At 49.0% G+C, this 19,619-nt stretch overlaps 1 protein-coding gene across 1 annotated transcript in view; it reads left to right on the plus strand.

The window, feature by feature from the left end:
- Positions 1–18,486, plus strand: part of TXLNG (taxilin gamma) — a gene marked incomplete at its 3' end in the record, with an annotated part of 43,047 nt that extends 24,561 nt beyond the window's left edge. Inside the window, exons 2-10 of the mRNA XM_084258190.1 lie at positions 374–677; positions 3,525–3,616; positions 6,229–6,399; positions 8,023–8,217; positions 11,406–11,525; positions 12,960–13,034; positions 15,461–15,553; positions 17,207–17,302; positions 18,205–18,486. Coding sequence (XP_084114316.1) covers positions 374–677; positions 3,525–3,616; positions 6,229–6,399; positions 8,023–8,217; positions 11,406–11,525; positions 12,960–13,034; positions 15,461–15,553; positions 17,207–17,302; positions 18,205–18,486 — 1,428 coding nt within the window. The remainder of the gene's footprint in view (positions 1–373; positions 678–3,524; positions 3,617–6,228; positions 6,400–8,022; positions 8,218–11,405; positions 11,526–12,959; positions 13,035–15,460; positions 15,554–17,206; positions 17,303–18,204) is intronic.
- Positions 18,487–19,619: the final 1,133 nt, after the last annotated feature.

Consider the following 19,619-nt stretch of genomic DNA (forward strand, 5'->3'; position numbering starts at 1 on the left):
TCTCGGCTGTCCCAGCCCCTTGAGGAGAAGACCAGGATAGTTGTTGTCCACTGACCTGGGATCAGTTTAGGTCTGTAACGATGCTAATTATTTTGAGTGGTGAATTTTTATGGGAATAAGTTAAGATTCACAACTAAATGGCAATTTTTGCTTCTTTGGTGTACCATTCATGTGATTGTTTTAACTTTGATTTTCTCGTATTTCACAGTTAGGTCACCTCTCAGTGGAACTTAGAAACTGCCTATTTATGTCGGTTTAGAAATCACTAAGAAAGAGAAAAAGCATCACGCTGCCGTGCACTGCTGGTTGTAGACAGTGATTATGTTTTTATTGACCACCTTTCCATCTCTTCTTGCCTTTCCCTCGCCTTTAGTTTGTGATTGGCACAACGGAAGAAGCTGGACTCTGCGGGCTGGGGGTGAAAGCAGATATGTTGCATAACTCTCAATCAAATGACATTCTTCAGCATCAAGACTCGCGCTGTGGCGGCACAAGTAACAAGCACTCACGAGACGATAACGACAGCGGCGACTTCATAGCGAAGAGCCGGGACTTGGTGGGTCAGGCCTTCTGCACGCAAGCGCCACGAGAGGGGATTCCGGGACGAGAAGCTCGAACAGACCCCCCTGATGGCCGGCAAGATTCGGAGTGTAACAGGAACAAAGAAAAAACCCTAGGTAATAAGCTCTGCTGGGTGGCTGCGCCTTTTCACAGGCGGCTTGTTTTACTTCTGTCCCCGCGCAGCAGGCGGCTGTGAACACGCCCGTGTCGTGGCGGGGATGTTGCTTTCTGTCTTTGGGCTTAGTTAGCGCGTGCGCTGCTGTGAGTGCAGGGGGCAGACAGTAGACAGGAAGTTTAGTTATTTCTCTCTTAACTAATCAAGAATTGGCTTAAAAATTTTTGAGGTAGTACTTAATTTCCCTGGCTTGTATCTTTAATGGTAGCATGACCAGAATGTACTATGAAAATTGTATTTTTTGATAACGTTTTGTTTAGGAACTAGTCAGGAAACTTTAGAGACAATATCATCGGTAGTTTAGCAAGTGGGTTAGGACTGGCGTTCAAGGGTATGTTTTGTTTTCTCCTGCTGTGTTTGAGATTTAGGACTAAGAATGTGCTATGTTAAATCTCATGAAATCTGAAATCTCTGTTTATTTTAGCTTTGTTGCCCCTGAGTTTTTTATACTTCTCATCAATGTTTGATTTGTATGGGTGTGTGTGTGTGTGTGTGTGTGTGTGTGTGTTATGTTAAATTAGAGTTAACTTCCTTATTAAATCCATTTTTTTCTTACTTGGAAAACTTTAAAATGTACAGAAATCTGAAAAACAATTTTAATTCCTTACAAACTAGACAGATTTCTTCAAAACCAGCAATTATATGTGTAAAAGCAGATGAACTCTTAGAAAGTTACATACATTACCATGCGCCCTTGCTATACTGCCTGTAGGTGTATACCCAAGAGGATTGAAAACATGTCCACTCAAAAAACCTACACAGATGTTCATGGCAGCATTATTCCTAATAGCCCCAGAAGTCAAAACCATAGTCATCCACCAGCCAGTGAGTGAATAAACAAGATGATGCCTCTGTACTATGATTCAGCCATAAAAAGGAGGAAAGCACTGATAGATTATGTGGGTGAACCTTGACACAATGCCGAGTAAAGGAAGTCAGACACACGAGGCCACATATAATATAATTCCAATTTATTTGAAATGTTCAGAATTGGCAGATCCATGCCACACAAAGTAGAATGGTTGATTGCCAGGGGCCTGGAGGAGGGAACTGTGGGGAGTCACTGCTGATAGGGGTAGAGTTTCTAGTTGGGATGATGAAATGTTCTAGAATAGACATTGGTGGTGGTTGTACAACTTGTGAATAGAGGTGAATTTTATGATATGTTAGTTGTATCTCAATCTTAGATGCAGTGTGAGGTTAAAAACATTTATAAGACCTTCAGGTTACATTAGAATTATTTCTAGTCATACTCAATAATCATATTTCATCATCTCTTAATACTCTTTTAAAAAAAATATGTATCTGTGGAAGAACTGGTGTAGGCCAGAGGTTCAGGGGGTAAAAGGATTCAGCAGAGACAGAGTGGAGAGCAGAACAGGCGGATTGACTGAAATATACTGTTGAGGGGAGCAGCGGGTGAGACAGGAGAGGTCTGCTGCATCCTGTGGGCCAGCTCCCTGGCCGGGGATTGAGTTCAGGCTGTAGTAGTGATAGCACTGAGACTTAAACCATAGGCTACCGGTGAGCCCCTCTTTATATTCTTATTGGGGGCCTTCCCTGGTGGCGCAGCAGTTGAATGCTGGGCTGCAAAGCTGCCTGCAGCCTTTGCAGCGCCAGTTCGATCCCTGGCCGCCGGCAAGGGTCCCACATGGCGCGACAGACCTCTCCTGCGGCGCCCACTGCTCCCCTCAGCAGTGTATTTCATCAGTCTGCCTGATGTGCTCCCCGCTCTGGCTCTGGTGAATTCTCTCACCCTCCCGTGCTTCTGACTGTACCCAGTGCTTGTATAAATAAATAAATAAATCTTTAAAAAAAAAATTCTTACTGGCCTTGAGCTGAATGAGAGATGTGTGTGTGTGTGTGTTTGTGTGTGTGTGTGTTTTCCTGTTCCAGTAAGAGAGTGTGTGAGATTTTTATTATTTCTGCCCAGTGCTCTGAATGTCAAAGTGAAGATTTTTATTAAAATTTTATGTGGGTGGAAAAAAGTATTCTATTTTGAGATCAACCTGCCTTTCTCTCATAGCAGTCTCTATGTTTCACTTTATTATATATTTTAAATGAAATGTTACATATGAATGAATATTCCAAAAAATAAAAATGGTACTTACCACCCAGCTTAAGAAACAGACCATCATCATTTATTTTGAAATACCATTTGTCCCCTCCTATCTCAGCCACCTGCTTCTCCCCACCAAAGCCCTTAAAATACTGTTGTTAATCTCTCTTCCCAAAGGGAAGTGCTGTCTTGACATCTTTTTGTTTATACTACACTTGGTAAATACATGGACTATGCCTATTAAAATCATCAGGAGTTACTTAAATTGCTCCCAGGATGGGATATTTGTCCTAAGTGGTTTTGTGCATCCTAGCTAGCAGACAGTTCCAGCTGAAGTTACTTTTGAACTTGCTTCTATATTTGTACTTGGTTAGGAGGAAGCTTATAAAAATCTTCTGCCCTTTGTAACTTGCCCTTGGTCTTACCTTGGACTCCAGTGGTTAAGCAAGGGAAATTTAAGCTTTTAGCAAGAATTCTTACAAGTATCTAGCAAGCAAGGTTATAAGTGAGTGAAGGAATTTGGGGGTGGGGCTGGGGATGCAAGGGTTCCTGTTAATCCAGAATTTAAAAATAGCTTTCTTAATTTAGCTGGTAAATCTCTTATTTCTAGTTATACTGTAAATTGTTTTATACTGAATACCAGAACACAGGAAGTGTTATATAGGATTTTTTCAGGTTAGATTTGATCTTCATCCTTCAGGACTTATTTCTTATTTTGTTTATCATCAGGAAAAGAAGTTTTATTATTGATGCAAGCCCTAAACACCCTTTCAACTCCAGAAGAGAAGCTGGCTGCTCTCTGTAAGAAATATGCTGATCTTGTGAGTATTAAATCAAGGGAGGGCCGTATAAACTGCAATTAAGTGTGTATGGGCTTAGTGAGCTTTTTTAAAGTATGATTTGGTACAGTGTGAGATTTAAACAAAACGATTTCTTGGGGCTGATGTTCGTTTGTATGATTTCATTTTATACAGTGATACATATAGAACTATTATTATAATGCTGAGATATGATATAAATTTTGTGAAAGTGGGTCTTAAGAGTATTTCTAAGTCAGCCTTTTCATTCAATTGGGGTGTAGTGGTTCCTATATTTAATTTCCCCCAAGGGAATTCTGGAGATAATACCATTATCTCCAGAATTGATTGAAACCGGGAGATGAAATAGTGTACCAAAACAATACTGTGTTTCAGGAAATATTTAGCATCTACTGTCTGCCAGGCATTACTTTCTCCATCTTCCAAGCCTCATTTGCACTGATCCTATGTTATTTCAGGGAGCATTATTTCTCTTTAAAATTATGAAAGTGGCTTTCTTTTTCCTCTTTTGGGGATGGTATCTGGAGGCATTCATCATGGTCCAGCCTTTGACACACCATCATAGACTCCCCAGAACTAGGTCGTCCCAAACCCTTGGTAATAGAATTTGTTCACCTTGAGACCAGGACGGCTGGGACAGCACCAAGACCCGCATGTGGTGGGTGGCCAGGCTGACTTTGGGGCGTTCTTATGAGGCCGTCGGAAGCAAAAAGACATGTCAGCTAGGCCCGTGGTGGCTCCATGTGGGCTAAACGTGTCTGGGACAGGATCCGGCAGGCTTTTCTTATTGAGGAGCAGAAAATCATTGTGGAAGTGTTGCCGGCACAAGAACAGAGCCAGAAGGCTAAATAAAAAAACCAAGTTTTTTTTTTTTAGTAAAATTCTGAAAGCACTCTCAATATGGAAAGCACTGCCATCTGTAATGTGAAGACGAGGAAAGGCACGGGACACTCTTCCTTTGAAGGAAGAGTTGTGGGAGGCCCGGCGGGAGTGGTCCTGATACGCGCGCTGCAGTCGGCGCCCGTGGGGAAGCACTGTGAGCCGTCACCAGCGAGCACGCGGACACGCATCTCCATCTGCTGAAGCAGTCATTCTATAGCATTAAGTTGTCAGTGGCCAGCTTTAAAAAATGAATTGTTTGTTCGAAAAATTTCCCTCGGTTGTTTATGAAGGGGTCCGTGTGTACTTACATAGCTGGTATTCAGCAGTCTGGCACCTTCTGCGTGGAGCAGTAGGAAAGCAGCAGTAGCATCGGTGTTGGTGACCTCCAACAGCCACATTGCAGGATGGTAGAGAACGCCTCGGGGTCAGGTCGCAGGCTTTGGGAGAAGGGATGCCCCGTGGCTCAGGAAGAGAGGCCCTATCAGAGCCCTCCATGTGAGGGGAGCAGTAGGGAAAGATGAGAACAAGAAGGGAAACGTTTAAATTGGAGACAAGAGTATAAAAGACAGAAAAAGCAGTGTAGGTTAGCTCCTGGCCTGTGTTTTGATGCCAGCAGACAGCGCAGATTCTTTCTCTATATACATTGTCTCTTGGTTTAATAAAGATGACACAGCAGAGACCTTAGTGGCCCATAGCCTAAAATACTTACTTCCTGGTCTTTTTCAGAAAAAGGTCACTGACCCCTAATCCATACCTACATACAAGCAATATGGATGAGTTCTAGCAATATAATCTACAGCCCTGCTGTCCGAAACAGTGGCCATTAGCCACATCTGACAACTGAAGCTTAAATTTAAAGAAAATTTAAAAAATTCACTTTCTCAGTTGCACAATAAAGTCAAAACAACTAAAACCAGTGATTTCATATAGGACCAGCAGAGGTGAGATAAAGAGGTGAGCAAAAGACTACAGGATTCAGGATCGTGTTTCCTTGAGCCCAGAGGGGCTGCAGTGCTCATAGAATTGCAGGTGGCCTGCTGAGGACCAGCCATCTCTGACTGGGCCGCAGCCCGTGGTCGGCAGGCAGATTGCTTTACAAACTGTCACGCAGAAACAAAGTGATTCAGGGGGGCAGAAGCTTCCATAAAGGTGTTTTTAATAGCTGTCAGCTAGCCTGGGAGGGGTGCTGGCTGTGGTGTGATAGCCACCAGGGGGCACTGTAGCTCTTGAAATTGTGACTCAGCATCATTTCCTCCTTCCTGAGAAGGTCAGCGAGGCTGCCATCTTCTGCTAGTGTTGACTTAACCTTGAAATATACTCGTTTGCTCCAAACCTAAAATTGCAGTGATTCCTCTCTCACAGGGAACCCTGAACGCTGTTTATTAAGTTCTAATTCAAAGGACCGTTTTCATTACAGCCTGTGTGTGTTTCAGAAAAGTAAAACTCTTCATGCTGTGGATTCCTAAAAAGTTTTCTGAAAACATCACTTTTTTAAATGATAAACTAAAGAGATTGTTTGTTTTTTTCCCCCTACCCTGAATTATTTGTTTAATTTCCTGTCACAACCGGGAGAGATGGTTGCCAGAGTAGCATGGCCTGAGACAATTGAAATGAAACACTACTGTAATTCTTGGTGTGTGAGAAAGTGCTCCGTAGCTCTCACTGTGTGTCTTCCAGCAGTAGCTCAGAGATGTCCACTGCGCTTGCTAAATGAAAGTGCTTGTTAATTTCAGCTGGAAGAGAGCAGGAATGTTCAGAAGCAAATGAAGATTCTGCAGAAGAAGCAAGCCCAGATCGTGAAGGAGAAAGTTCACTTGCAGAGTGAGCACAGCAAGGCCATCTTGGCAAGAAGCAAACTAGAGTCCCTTTGCAGGGAGCTTCAGCGCCACAATAAGACGTTAAAGGTTGGTCGGTTCATTTTTCTGGTGTTCAGGAGGCGCTGACTCAGTGTTGTGTAACCCTCTATACCTATTTGAAATAAATCCTTGTCTCTACCCAGAGACAGCGTTCTGCCTTTGCTTTCTGCTTTGCTTGGCCTCATGTTTCTTCACGTCTCGCTTACGTGGTCCTGGGCAGCGCAGACGGGCCTGGTGTTTCCACCGCAGCTCTCCTGCTTGCGCCGTGGCCGGTTTCCTGCTGAGCGCTGGTGTAGCTCATTATCCGGTCTGAGCAGCTGAGGGGGGCTGAGAAAGGAGTAGTAACAGCCGCGAGGCCAGAGTCTGGCAGGGAACTCCTCTGCCGAGCGCCTGGCGCGCTGTTAACTGGTGCCATTGCCAAACTGCCTTTGCCCATCCCTGCCGCCGACTGCCCGGGTACGTTTAGCATAGCACCTCCACCTCAGCCGGCGCCCAGGCTGGTGCCCAAGCAGAAGCCCTCGTCACACACCCACCACAGTCACCCCCAAGGCCCGGGACAGCAGCACTGAAGAAATGGAGCTTCACCTGATATAGGAGCTGTTCATTTTTTCTTTGCTTTTTAAACCCTTGGATTTATTTATTTTTTTAAAGATGTATTTTTTATTTATACAAGAGCTGGGTTACAGGCTAGCGGCACGGGAGGGTAAGTGGATTCACCAGAGACAGAGCGGGGAGCAGAACAGGCAGACAGACTGAAAGCACTGCTGAGAGGAGCAGGGGAGAGACAGGGGAGGTCTGCCGTGACATGTGGGTATCTCCCTGGGCGGCTGGGAATTGAACCTGCACTGCAGAGGCTGCGGACAGCTTCACAGCGCTGTGCTCAACCCGCTGCACCACTGGGGAGGCCCTGAACCCTTGGATTTAGACATTAAAGTAGGTGGTATTTTTTTCCTGTAGCAAATCAATATTTTGATGGAACTGGTGACTGTTTAGTCTGTTATTACCAGTCCTATCCTAGTAAGAGTTGGAAGTCACCTCCAGGGAGTAGGAGGTGTGGCCTAGAGAGGAAGCTGCACAAAGGGTTCTCTGGTCATGTTGGTTTAAGATGAACCCCACCCCCACCCCCCCACTTGCCCCTGGCTTCCCCTGGTGGCCTAGGGGTTAAGTCTCAGCGCTATCACCACCACGACCTGTGTTTGATCTCCGGCCAGGGAGTGACCCACATATGGCACAGCAGCCCTCTCCTGTCTCACCCGCTGCTCCCTACTCTGTCTCTGGTGAATCCTCTCACCTTCCACACCTCTGGCCCACACCCCAGTTCTGTGCAGAAAAAAAAAAAAGACGCCCTGCTACCCAGCCAGGAGGGTCCCTGGGAACCTAATGTGGAAGGAGCTGAGCGCCTGGAGAAGCGCCTGTCTCTCTGTCGTGACTAGGGGATGGCCACGTAGCGCCTGTTTAATAGCAGGGCGGTTTGCAGCTCTCTGATCGCTCTACTTAGGAAAAGCTGGCTTTAAAATGAGCCTTGTGGTTATAAATAAGGAGAAAGAATTATATATAGCTCAGAAGCGCACTGCAGGGCAGCAGTAGATGAACACACATAGCAGCAGCAGCTTTTGTGAGCATCTTATCTACAGGTCTGTGCCATTAACAGAGATTATTTTGGATAATAAGGAAGAAAATATGCAGCAGGCACGAGAGGAGGAAGAGAGGCGTAAAGAAGCGACGGCACACTTCCAGATTACTTTAAATGAGATCCAGGCGCAGCTGGAGCAGCACGACGTCCACAACGCCAAGCTCCGCCAGGAAAACATCGAACTGGGGGAGAAGCTGAAGAAGCTCATTGAGCAGTATGCTCTGCGGGAGGAGGTTTGTGTGTCCAGACAGCGTCTCGCTGTGAGCAGCGACCGTTCACCTTTCGGTGCTAAAGTAAAGCTCCGATCACAGGATGCCGTAGAACCTCTGTGCACAGAGAAGTTGGGCCCCCACCAGAAGGATTCTTTGGGGTCAGCACTTGATGGGTGTGGGCATGCCACGAGTGTCATGGAGGCCTCTTAAGTGCTCCTTGCCTTCCATGGGACAGCGGAAGATTGCTCCTTTAGCACACACGTGCCCCCTTATCCAAACTAACGAGGGATAAATATTTGGCTCCCACACACCCCATCTCTCAGACTGTCTGATAATGTGTTCGGGCCCCCTACCATTGCATCACACGTTTCAGCTTTTTCTTTCTAAATAAGGCTTTAATAACGTTCGGGGAGAGAAAAAGAACCTGCTTCTTAATCACTCACACATATACCCATTGAAATAGCTTACTGGAAGGATCCATGGCTGCTGCACTTGGTCACTGGGCTCCAACTAAGACTGCTGCAAGCTAGTCTAGAAGTTGAGAGGTGGTGTGGAGATTGAAAAGCAAATAGCTGGTGACCTGCCTGCTAAGGCTCCTTGCTTTCAGAGGCTGAATGGCCGGCGTTCCGTGCATCCCCTGCCTTCTACGTTAGTAAGAGATTGTGTTTTACGTGTATTAACTTTATACAGATTAAATTTTTTTTAATTGTGGCACCTCTGGGGGTTACTTTATCCCATTTTCAGTGCAAACTTTGGCGTTTACACACAGCCTGACAAATTTTTTTTTTTAACTGCGGTCATGTTGGCTTAGAGCGCTGTGGTTTGGGGAGATGTAGGATCCCATCCCGTCAGGTGGTGTCACCACACCACACCCACCGCCAGAACACCCGTAGTCCTGCACCATAGTTTACTGTGCTCGCTCTGCTGTGTTCTCTCCTGCCCCCCCCCCCCCGCCCCCAGCCTTGGTCCTGCAGTCAGACCGCCAGGGTTTGTTACTCGTGTGGCTCTGTCCACCAGCCCTTCGTTTCGTTCCTCTATATTCCACGTTCAAGTGACACCATCCAGGATTTGTCTTTCTCCTTCTGGCTTATTTTCCTTAGCATCATCCCGCCCTAGCTTACTCATAGCTAGGCGTTCCGCCGCGTCCACGCGCCTCTTCGGCCGAGCAGTCACCCGCGCGCGGCTGCTCCCGTGGCTTGGCCGTCCCGGAGCGCTGCAGTGAGCGTGGAGTGCGTCCGCCCCTTCGAGTTAGTGCTTTTGTCAGATACCGGGCGTGAAATCGCTGGGTCACATGGGCAATCCATTGCTCCTCTTTTGGGAAACCTCCCGCCCTTCTCCGAAGGGGCCGGCCCAGTCCGCATGCCCAGCAGCGCCAGGGTCTCTTTTGCGCCACATTCTTGCCCCGGCTTGTCGTTTCTGGTCTTTTTGAGATGGGTTATTCCAGCAGGTGCGAGGCGCTATCTCGTGGTCCGATTTGCAGTTCTCTAATGATCAGTGATGATGAGCATTTCTTCATGTGCCCGTTGGCATCTGTATGTCTTTGGAAAAATGCCTTTTTAGCACTTCTGCCCATTTTTTGATTGGGTGGTTTTCTTTCTGTTGAGTTCTAGGAGCTCTTTTAGATCTTTGATATCAGAGCCTCCTTGGGTGTGCGGTGTGTAGATATTTTCTCCTATTCATGAGGGTGTCTTTTTGTTTTAGTGAAGGTTTCTTTCTCTACAAGAGCGTTTTAGTTTGAGGTAGTCCCTATTTGTATTCTCTTTTGTTTTCCTTGCTGCTGGAGAGGAGTCCACAAAGACAGCTCTGCAGCCTATGTTGCGAAGTGCAAAAACTTTCCTAACAGTTTATCACTCTTGGGCCTCCCCTGGTGGCGCAGCGGTTGAGCGCTGGGCTGCGAGGCTGCCCGCAGCCTCTGCAGCGCTAGTTCGTTCCCCAGCTGCCAGCAAGGGTCCCACCAAAAAAAAAAAAAAAAGGTTTATCACTCTACATTTTGCTTTTTCTTTTCCCTTCTTTTATGGAAAGTTGGAGACAATTCTCATCCCCTTCCCTGGGTTATTCTGAAGCAAATTCAAGGTGTCATATTATTTCATTAATAGATACCTGAGTGTGTACCTCAAAGAGAGAAGCATATATGATACCATTTTCACACCTAAAAAATTAACAATAATAAATATCTAAGTCATTGTTCAGCTTTTTTATTGTCTCCGCTTTAAAAGTTATTTGAGATAGGATCTAAATATAGTCCTTCCACTTTATGAACACGAAGATTTCCTTGTCTCTTTTTTATTTCTTATTTTTAGAGTGTGTTTATTGAAACCTTTTTTGTCCCAGAGAGTAAATTTTTTATTAGATTACAAAGCCTCAGTTTTCTTAAAATTAGCTTAGTTTTGTTGTTTAGCGAGTCTGCCTTACCACTCGTGTAGGAAATTTGAAAATAAGATGTTTCGATCCTATAACTTGTAAGCCATGTATTGCGAATATGATCAAATATCCTTTGGTTAGGACCCCATCGTGCTTAAATTATCTTCAGGTAAAGATAGGCCATCTGTCGCCCTCCGACTTAGGCTACCTGTTCCCAACAAGCATTTTTTTCCTTTCACATGAGGTATTGTAACTAAAAGTCCGCTCTTTCTGCATCTGGGAAGGAAGAGTGGTGATTTCATTATATGTAAATAACCACTCAGCAATTGCATTCGGGACTAACAATCTCTCATCAAATGTCTCACGTGTGCCAGGCACCAAAGCACTTAGTGTAGCCACCGCCCTGGCTTTCATGTTACTGCGGTGGAGGTGTGCTGTCCCCCCACTGCCGTGAGGGAGCTGGGGGGCCATTCCCATCATAGCCTGCTGCCTCCCACTGAGAAGGGCGCGAGTGTTTAAAGGGGAGAAGAGAATGAGGAGCTGTGTGTGTTTGGGTTGCAGTTTGCTCTCCTTTTCCACGATTTTTTGAGACTTTTCCCCATAGGGCAGAAGTAGGAAGTACATGCTTACAGCTGGAAAGGCATTTGATGCCCCCCTGCTCCTGAGTCCTGAATGGGGGCGGGGGGGGGTGTGGGGGGCAGGAGAGCACAGGGGAGGTGCAGGAGGGGCAGTGCTGGGGGGGGAGCCCATCATCGCTGTGGTGCTGTTGGCAGGGAGCGCAGAGGGAGCAAGGTATTGGGGTCCATTTTTTTCCTTCAGTGATGGCAGAAATTTTACTTTTCCCATAGCATATTGATAAAGTGTTCAAGCATAAGGAACTGCAGCAGCAGCTTGTGGATGCCAAGCTTCAGCAGACGACACAGCTGATAAAAGAAGCCGATGAAAAGCATCAGAGAGAGAGAGAGTTTGTAAGTTGTTTCTTCACGATATCGCCACCATTGTAAGAAAGCATTTAAATCATTTAAACTTATTCTACCTTGAAAGTGCACCCGGGTCATGCTAATTGTGTGTCGTTGCTCTGAATTGAGAAGGCGCGAGAACGCACTTAGCTTGTTCTTGCTGTGTGACGTATATGCAGAAGATACACTGGCGAGAGCAAGTTCCCAGGAAGACCTCCCTCACTCGGCTTCTGTGCTTGGAGTTCTTTCTGCACTTTTAGGTAGTAGTGGTCACGAGGTGCAGGCACTCTACCAGTATTGAGCACATTAGATTTGGCAAAGCCATTTCAAGATCAAGCTGGCCAAACATGGGTCTCCTCTATACTGTGACATTTCCTTTTCAAACAAGTAACTTGAAACGGGGGCAACTATTTTACGGATCTGGCATCTTGTCTTGATGAGGCTTTAACAGGGTTCTGTACACCCTCATCAGTCAGCATTGTTCCCCGGAGTATGCTCAGAGTCTCCTGCGTGTCAGTAATTGTGACCACAGGGCGTTCTCATTGGGCATGGATCTCTAACATATGCATAGTATGTGTTTGACCGAAAAATAATAAAATTAGACATTTTATAATAATGAGGACTGTTCATCCAGCATGACACAGGTAACCCTAGGCCCCGGGGCAAGCCTGGTAGGAGGACTCGGGCCCGGCGTGGTCCTCCGCGACACGAACAGGTCACACTGGGCGGGGGTTAAAAGAGACGGCAGCTTTCAGAGGCTGGTCCCGCGGCGTCCGCCGCAGCGGTGCCCCGCGGTCAGCTGAAGACGGAGCTGTCGTTTCCACAGCTGGAGTCTCAGTTTCGTGCATACACGCACGTGCTCACATACTCATCTGTCCTTTCTGGTGCACGTCTCAGCGTTTATTTGAACTGTACGTCCCGTTTTAATTCCAGGGACTGAATTCCAGAGCTGCCTACGGGGCAGCTTCTTTATAATTTCTTTATAAACCCGAGTATGTACGTGAAAACTTCCATCCCTTCTCCCCCACTTTTTAAACCCAACCAGGCCTCTGATCTCATTGCTTTGCTCATTGCCCTCCCACCCGGCCTCATTTTGCCTCTCGCTGAGTAGAGGGGCTTTCTGAAGCACCCAGATGATGTCAACATTCTTAAAGTTGTAATTATTTTCACTTACAACAATTTAACCCTGAGTTTTGTGAGCCTCCCGGTAGGCCTCCCGGCACTTGCCTCGAGTGGGAGAAGAACACTAGTGCATTGCCCGTGGCAACACGTAGGAGATGAGGACGCAGGGAATCGGCCATTGATTCAACGGAACGTGTCATCGCTGGACACGCTTCTGGATGAAACGGAGGGCGGGAGGGCGAGCCCTAACCATCTCGCCACTTGACGCGCCCGTATTTGTAATTACTATTAGTGTTTTGCCAGAATGTTTCTGTTTTCTAGTTATTAAAAGAAGCAACAGAATCGAGGCACAAATACGAACAAATGAAACAGCAGGAAGTACAACTAAAGCAGCAGGTAACTTGACTGTAGGGGATAGCAGGCTCGGTAAGAAGAATCTGCTTCGTTTCATACCTACCTGGAATCTCCTTTAAGGTGCTTTTGTGTGTGCCCAGCTACAGCCAGATCACGTGTCCCGCTTGGAATTTTCCTCTTCATTAGGGTCACTAGCACATCCTGTTTCTCCTAAGACTTTCCTGCTTTCCACGCAAACTCCTGTGTCCCAGGAAACAAAGTGGGTCTGATGAGGTCTCAGGCAAACTGGGGTCCTTAGTCCCGCTCTCTGCAGTGGCCTCTTAACAACACCCAGGTATCTCCTCCCTTCTCGATCTGTTCCCACATGTGTCAGCTCATTTCCAGCCAAAGAAAACTGATAAATCCTCAGATTTTCATTCTTTTGTATTAAATTTAACCATATGGAGTTACTGCTTGACTTTTTTGACCTATAAAATCAAAATGGCAGTTGCGGGCCTCCCCTGGTGGCGCAAGCATTTGAGTGCCGCGCTGTGAAGCTACCCGCAGCCTCTGCAGCACCGGTTCGATCCCCGGCTGCCGGCGAGGGTCCCACATGGCATGCAGACCTCTCCTGCCGCCCGCTGCTCCCCTCAGCAGTGTATTTTCTCAGTCTGCCTGTTCTGCTCCCTGCTCTGACTCTGGTGAATTCTCTCACCCTCCCGCGCTTCTGACTACCCAGTGCTTGTATAAATAAATAAATAAATCTTAAAAATAAATAAATAAAAGAGGATATATTTTTTTTAAAAATGGCAGTTGCATAGAACTTAGCCTAAAATCTTTAGAAATTTGCACTATGAATACATAACTTATTTTTTAAATTTATTTTTTGCAGAGAAGAACTGGGGTGTAGGCCAGAGGTGTGGGGGGGAGGGGGCGCGGGAGGTGAGAGGATTCACCAGAGACAGAGAAGGGAACAGAACAGGTAGATCTACTGAGACACACTGGTGAGGGGAGCAGCGGGCGAGCCAGGAGAGGTCTGCTGCGCCATGTGGGTAGTAGCTCCCTGGCCAGGGAGGCTGCAGACAGCTTGATAGTGCTGAGACTTAAGCCCTTGGGCCACCAGGGAAGCCCTGTTGTAAATTCTTCACTTCAGCTATGAAGTCCTCTGGGCCTGGGCTTTTGCGTATCATCTCCCTGCTTTTCCATCCAAACCCCTGCGGTCTATCCCGCCGCAGCCTGTGTTTTGGGTGCAAGTGGGGTTAGCAGATGCCATTCCCCCCTCAAAGAAAATGTACAGAAAAAACTCCCCTGGTCTTTACAGACAGGTGAAATGAAGTGCTTCTACTTATAACTCACCCTTTTTCAGTCAAGTGAGATTACAGTCTGCTGAGAAAAACTGCATTTTAAAAGTTTGTTCCCTGCTCAGGGCCTGCAGCTTCCCAGGCAGTTACTGCTGCCCTCTACAGGCAGGTCATGAACCCTCTGCTTGGCCCATTTCATTTCCCCTCACCCTACAGGTGCCAGCCTCTGGGGCGGGGCGGGGCAGGGCGGGGCTCCCTGGCCCTGCCTTTGGTCTGTTTCTCCCAGTCAGCACGTGCTTCCAAGGGCTGCTGGTCTCACCTGACAACGTGCTTGGGCTGGTCACCCCTCTCCTGCCCCGGGGGCACTACCACAGCAGCGCTGTCGTACTATTTCTTGGTCTCTGATGAGCTTCCATGCCTTTCCTGCTTGCCTCACACATACTGTGTGAGCTTCCCTCTGGCCTGTTTCCTCAGCCCAACAATATGCCATTACTCGAGACGGCTCTGAAGAGTTCCCTCCTGGTCCAAGCGAAATTGAGCTACCCACAAGAAACTCCCAAATGATTGTGGCCCCCACTACGTCCTGCCCCCTGCTTCTGAACACCTGTCTCGGGGGTGAAAAGGGTGGACTCCACCTTTCTCCATTCCGCTTGGCTTGTTTTCCCAGCTAGAAAAACAATCCCTTGAGGAGTTGAAAGAAAAAGTGGTATTTCTACCTCTCCTAGCTTTCAGCACTCAACACTATTCTGAGTTCTGCCCCCCCACCCCCCCTGCATGATCAAGGCATTCATTGGCTTGTTTCATTTTCCTGCCTTGGTGAAGAGATGTCCTCAGTGCCAAGCTAAGTCACGCACTGGCGGTGTTCTGAGAACGATCCTTTCCCAAGAGCAGTTTTTCAGATCTATGAGGGGGTAATTCATGAAACGCTTGCAGCTTTGTTGAAGTTGTAGCTGTAGCACACCTTGCACTATTCACGATGGGTGGAACAGCACTAGGGAAGGCGCTCAGGTTCCAGCGCGCCTCCACACGGCCGTGCGCGTCTCTGTCCCCGGCAGGGCGTGCTCGGTCCCATTTCTGTCACTTGTAACAAGTGACTTATGCGTAGCGCCGCTGTGTTCTTTCTGAAAGTCACTGGGTTTGGAAATAGTTTACCTGAAACTCAGAACTTTTCGTATCTTTTCCCGGTAGCTTTCTCTTTATATGGACAAGTTTGAAGAATTCCAGACAACCATGGCAAAGAGCAACGAACTGTTTACCACCTTCCGCCAGGAAATGGAAAAGGTATTGGCCTATTTTTAGTAGCGTCTTCTCTAAGAGGGAGTGGACAGAAGCTGCTTTAAGCACAGCCACTCCTTGGACGAGCTCAGGAGGTTAGGGTGCCTCCTCCATTCCATCCTTTCTGAGCCTCGGTGCGATGTTTGGGTATTTTGCCCGCCCCTGACCCCCACGGAGGGAATGGTCTCTGCGCTGCTAAGATGCTATCATTGAAGTGAATTCCTCTACTAAATATGACTTGCAAGAAATAAAGTGCTTTCATTTTTGTTTCTTGTCTTTTGTTTTTAAGTATCTCAGGTGCGCCCCCCCCCCCCGCCCCCAAAGAGCTGTGTGCTCGACAGCAAATCATTTAGACACCCAAGCCCAGGCCCTCACATGCTCACGTGGAGGGGTAGAGATGGACACGTTGATATCGGTGTTTCTACTTTCCTAGTGTTTTAACTGTGCTCCCACGGACTCGCGCCAGCCAGGGCTCTGGCCTGCTTCTCTTTTCCCCCCTCACCTTCAGGGAAGACCTTGCTGTCAAGCCGAGAACCAGAATATACACATATGCATCCGGCCTTACTCTAGGTCACGCGTTCCCCTTAAACCAGGGGCTGTCAAAGAATGTCGCCGCCTGGCCTTTGTCCGGGGCGGAGCCCTGCCTGTTGCTAGACCTTATGCAGTAGTTGGGGGCACGTGTTCTGGGTTCACGTCCCCCTTGCCTCAGATAAAAGGACTGTAGACAAGGTGCTTAACCTTCGTTTCATCCTCCTCAACAAATAACCTTCCTGGAGTATTTCAGACATAGCCATGTTCAGTGCTCCAGTGACTACCAGCAGGTATTTTTAGACCCAATAATCTGGAGAATTCAGGGAGCAGCAGTCATTCTGCACCCCTCCCCCCTTTCACCGAGACAGCGGCCTCCGGGGTCCCCCGTGGAGGCCTCAGCTGGGCAGAGGTGCTGTTGAGGCAGCAACAGCACTGCCGGGCGCTATCCTTGTGGAGAAGCGTCCCCTGCTCGAGGCTAGAGACACTGTCCAGGCTCGCCGGGCATGTCCAGAGCTCCTCCTCCAGCCTTTGTCCCGCGGGCGGGGCGCGCAGGCCCCTTGGCTCAGCCAACCCCGGCTAGCCCCGCGGGATGGCGCTGCGGCGCGAGCGGGCGCGGGGAGTGCTCAACTCGGGACTCCTGGCAGCAGAGAAGCCTCCTTTGAAACTTCCACAAGCTGAGTCCTTGGAGCGTAGGTTTAAGAGGGTGCCCCTTATTTTTGGAACCATTTTATCCTTAGCAAATTCTGAATCAAGTCGTGAGGGGGAGGGTTAGGGGCAGAGACTAGGACGGACTACCTTACCTCTCCCCTGGTCCTCCAGGTCACAGGGGATACAGTGTCGGAGGTGGTGGCGAGCACTGAGTCTCAATCTTTGGGGTGCTGGAGGCCCCTACCCTTCCATCATCTGGTGAAGTAGTTTAATGGACAGAAAACTCACTAACACGGTCTGCCCGGCTGGGGGGCCGTCTGGTCGCTCTCTGACTCCCCTCTGGCTCCTGCCGCAGGGAGCCCATAAGGCAGGACCTGCTAGTGGGGGGAAGGGGGAGCGTTCTAAGATTGGGGGGGGAACCAGGGGTGGAGATAAGAGATCAAACTTCAAATTTACATTTGCGATTGTGTTGAATCACAGATGACAAAGAAAATTAAAAAGCTGGAGAAAGAAACGCTAATATGGCGCACCAAGTGGGAAAACAACAACAAAGCGCTTCTGCAGATGGCTGAAGAGGTGAGGTGGTTTCCCACAGCCAAGGTGTGTGTGTGGTCGTGGGGCGCGGGCAGCTCAGGCACCTCACCGGGTAGGGGGCGGGCCGTGGGACTCCTGTCCGTCCTTGCTGAGGACTCTGGCTGGAGCTGGGGCGACAGATAAGCAGAACCTGGGGTGTCTCCCTGGTGGTGGGAAAAAGGCTACAAGCAGGGGCTCCGCTTCGTCCCCGCCAGCTGCTTGGCCCAGGCCGGTGTGGGGGCACTGGAGAGCATCTAGGTTTTGCTCGCCCAGCAGTGGTTTCCCAAACCTGAGCTGGCGGCCAGCTCCGCCCCGGACGGCCAGGCCCGCCAGGCCCGGGGTGGGCTCCCACGCCGCGCCGCCACCTGGAGCAGCACCGGGCAGGTTCCTGCGCACACAGGCCAAGGAGGCCCCTCTGCCTCCTCCGGTCTGCAGGAAGGCGGCAGCGTCGGCACTTGGCCAGCCTCGCAGCCGAGCGATTCTCTGCGATCTAAATGTCACCGCTTGAATGTTGTTCCCGTCCACAAAGTGGAAGCAGTATCTGTAGAGACGAGTTCGATTTTCAGTAGGCCGTTCGCTCTTGCACCTGCTAGGTTTAGTGACGCGTTTCTTAAGTTTTCTTACTAGTCCATCAACAGAGACATTTTAAAAGGTAGGTTTTGGTGGTGGGTTTTTTTTAAAGCCCAACAGGGAGTTACATTTTGTCAGCCTAGAACAGAAACGCATTACATGCCACTCGGGGGCCACGGTGCGCGCGGCGGGTGGCGGCTGGGCGTCTCAAGCCACGGGACGTGGCCGCTTGGGGGCGAGAGCATAGTTCTGGGGCGGCTCGGGTTCCTGTGCGCACGGACCTGACTCCCGTTCACGGAGGGTGTATAAATTCCCCCCTTTTTGTCCCCTCACAGAAAACTGTCCGAGATAAAGAATACAAGGCCTTTCAAATCAAACTGGAACGGTTAGAGAAGCTGTGCAGGGCTCTTCAAACAGAAAGAAACGAGCTCAACGAGAAGGTGGAGGTCCTGAAGGAGCAGGGCTCCGGGCGGGGGGTGCCACGGCCCTGCGCCGCCCCGGGCTCCCCCGCCCAGCCGAACCCTGCTTCCCCTGTGGCCAGCACCCCGTGCCCCCCCGAGGCGGCGCCCCAAGCTGGGTCCACGGGTGTGGGCACTGGCATCGAGTCAGTTGACTGAGATCAAGCGTGATTGCTGTGTGGAGAGCTCTATTTTGTGTATAACTTTCTCTGTTAGTAGTTAACTATTGGTTTTGTGGTGAAGATTTTCTTACTTTTTCTACCATATCTGTATTTTCTTAGAACTACTGGACTTCTGTGGTACAGGAGGCTGCTTAGCCGTGCGGATAGTTTTACTCTGCGTCCTCCTCAGCTGTGTTGCACATCTGCCTCGGGTCCCCTCATTGGAATGCATGTGGTCATGGCTTGTCCTTCCTCCCCTGCGCCTTGCCTAGAATTATCCTAATTAAAATTTCACTCAAGACAGGACCGGCCATTACAAAGGAACTTTGTTCTGATAATGGTCCCTTGATGTGAAAATATTCACTTCAGCGTCCTGGCCCCCCATTACTACTACTCAAAAATAAAATCAACATGATTAGTTTTGTCTACTAGACCATTTAAATGCCGAGTGAAAATAAAACTCTTGTGTTGGGTCAGAAACAAGCATAGCATATTCAATTCCAATCCGGTCTCCTGGTATTTACGCACTCGACAAGTTGACATGGCCACAAGCCTTGAATTCCTACGAGCTCTGGCAGGCTGCGCGCAGGAAGCTGTCCCCGGGGAGCAGCCGGGCAGGCCACCGGGCGCAGGCAGAAGGCTCGTGCGCACGGCCGCGCCGCTCTGCTCTCAGGGCGGCAGAGCCACTGGCGAGCCCGGGCCACCTGCCGCCCGCCCGCCGGCCTCCCGCTTGGGTTCGGGGACACTTTCTCTCCTCCCCACACAGCAGTCACGCTGGTCCCCTCTCAGAGGAGGGCAGGTGCCCGCATTGCTCTCCCGAGGCCGGAGTCCCTCCGCTACCTTGTAGCGCCCTCGTCAGTGTCCACCTGTCCAGTCCCAGCAGCCAAATTCTCCAGGTGTGTGAGAAGGGAGTCTGGTTACAGCGCGGGCCCGCCGCAGCGGCTCTCGTTTCCCACATGCGACTGGAACCAGCGGCTTTGACTCTGGGGAAACGCGGCAGGGTGTTCAGTCAGAATCTCTTACTTAGGCCGTCCGCCTGTCTCTCACCCTTTCCTTCCCGTCACTCGTTTTACTACAGAAAAAACCCCAGTATTACCAAGGTCTGTGCACCCGCAAGTGGGGCGCTTTCAG

The sequence above is a fragment of the Talpa europaea genome (assembly GCF_964194135.1).
Source record: "Talpa europaea genome assembly, chromosome: X".
NCBI lineage: Eukaryota > Metazoa > Chordata > Mammalia > Eulipotyphla > Talpidae > Talpa > Talpa europaea.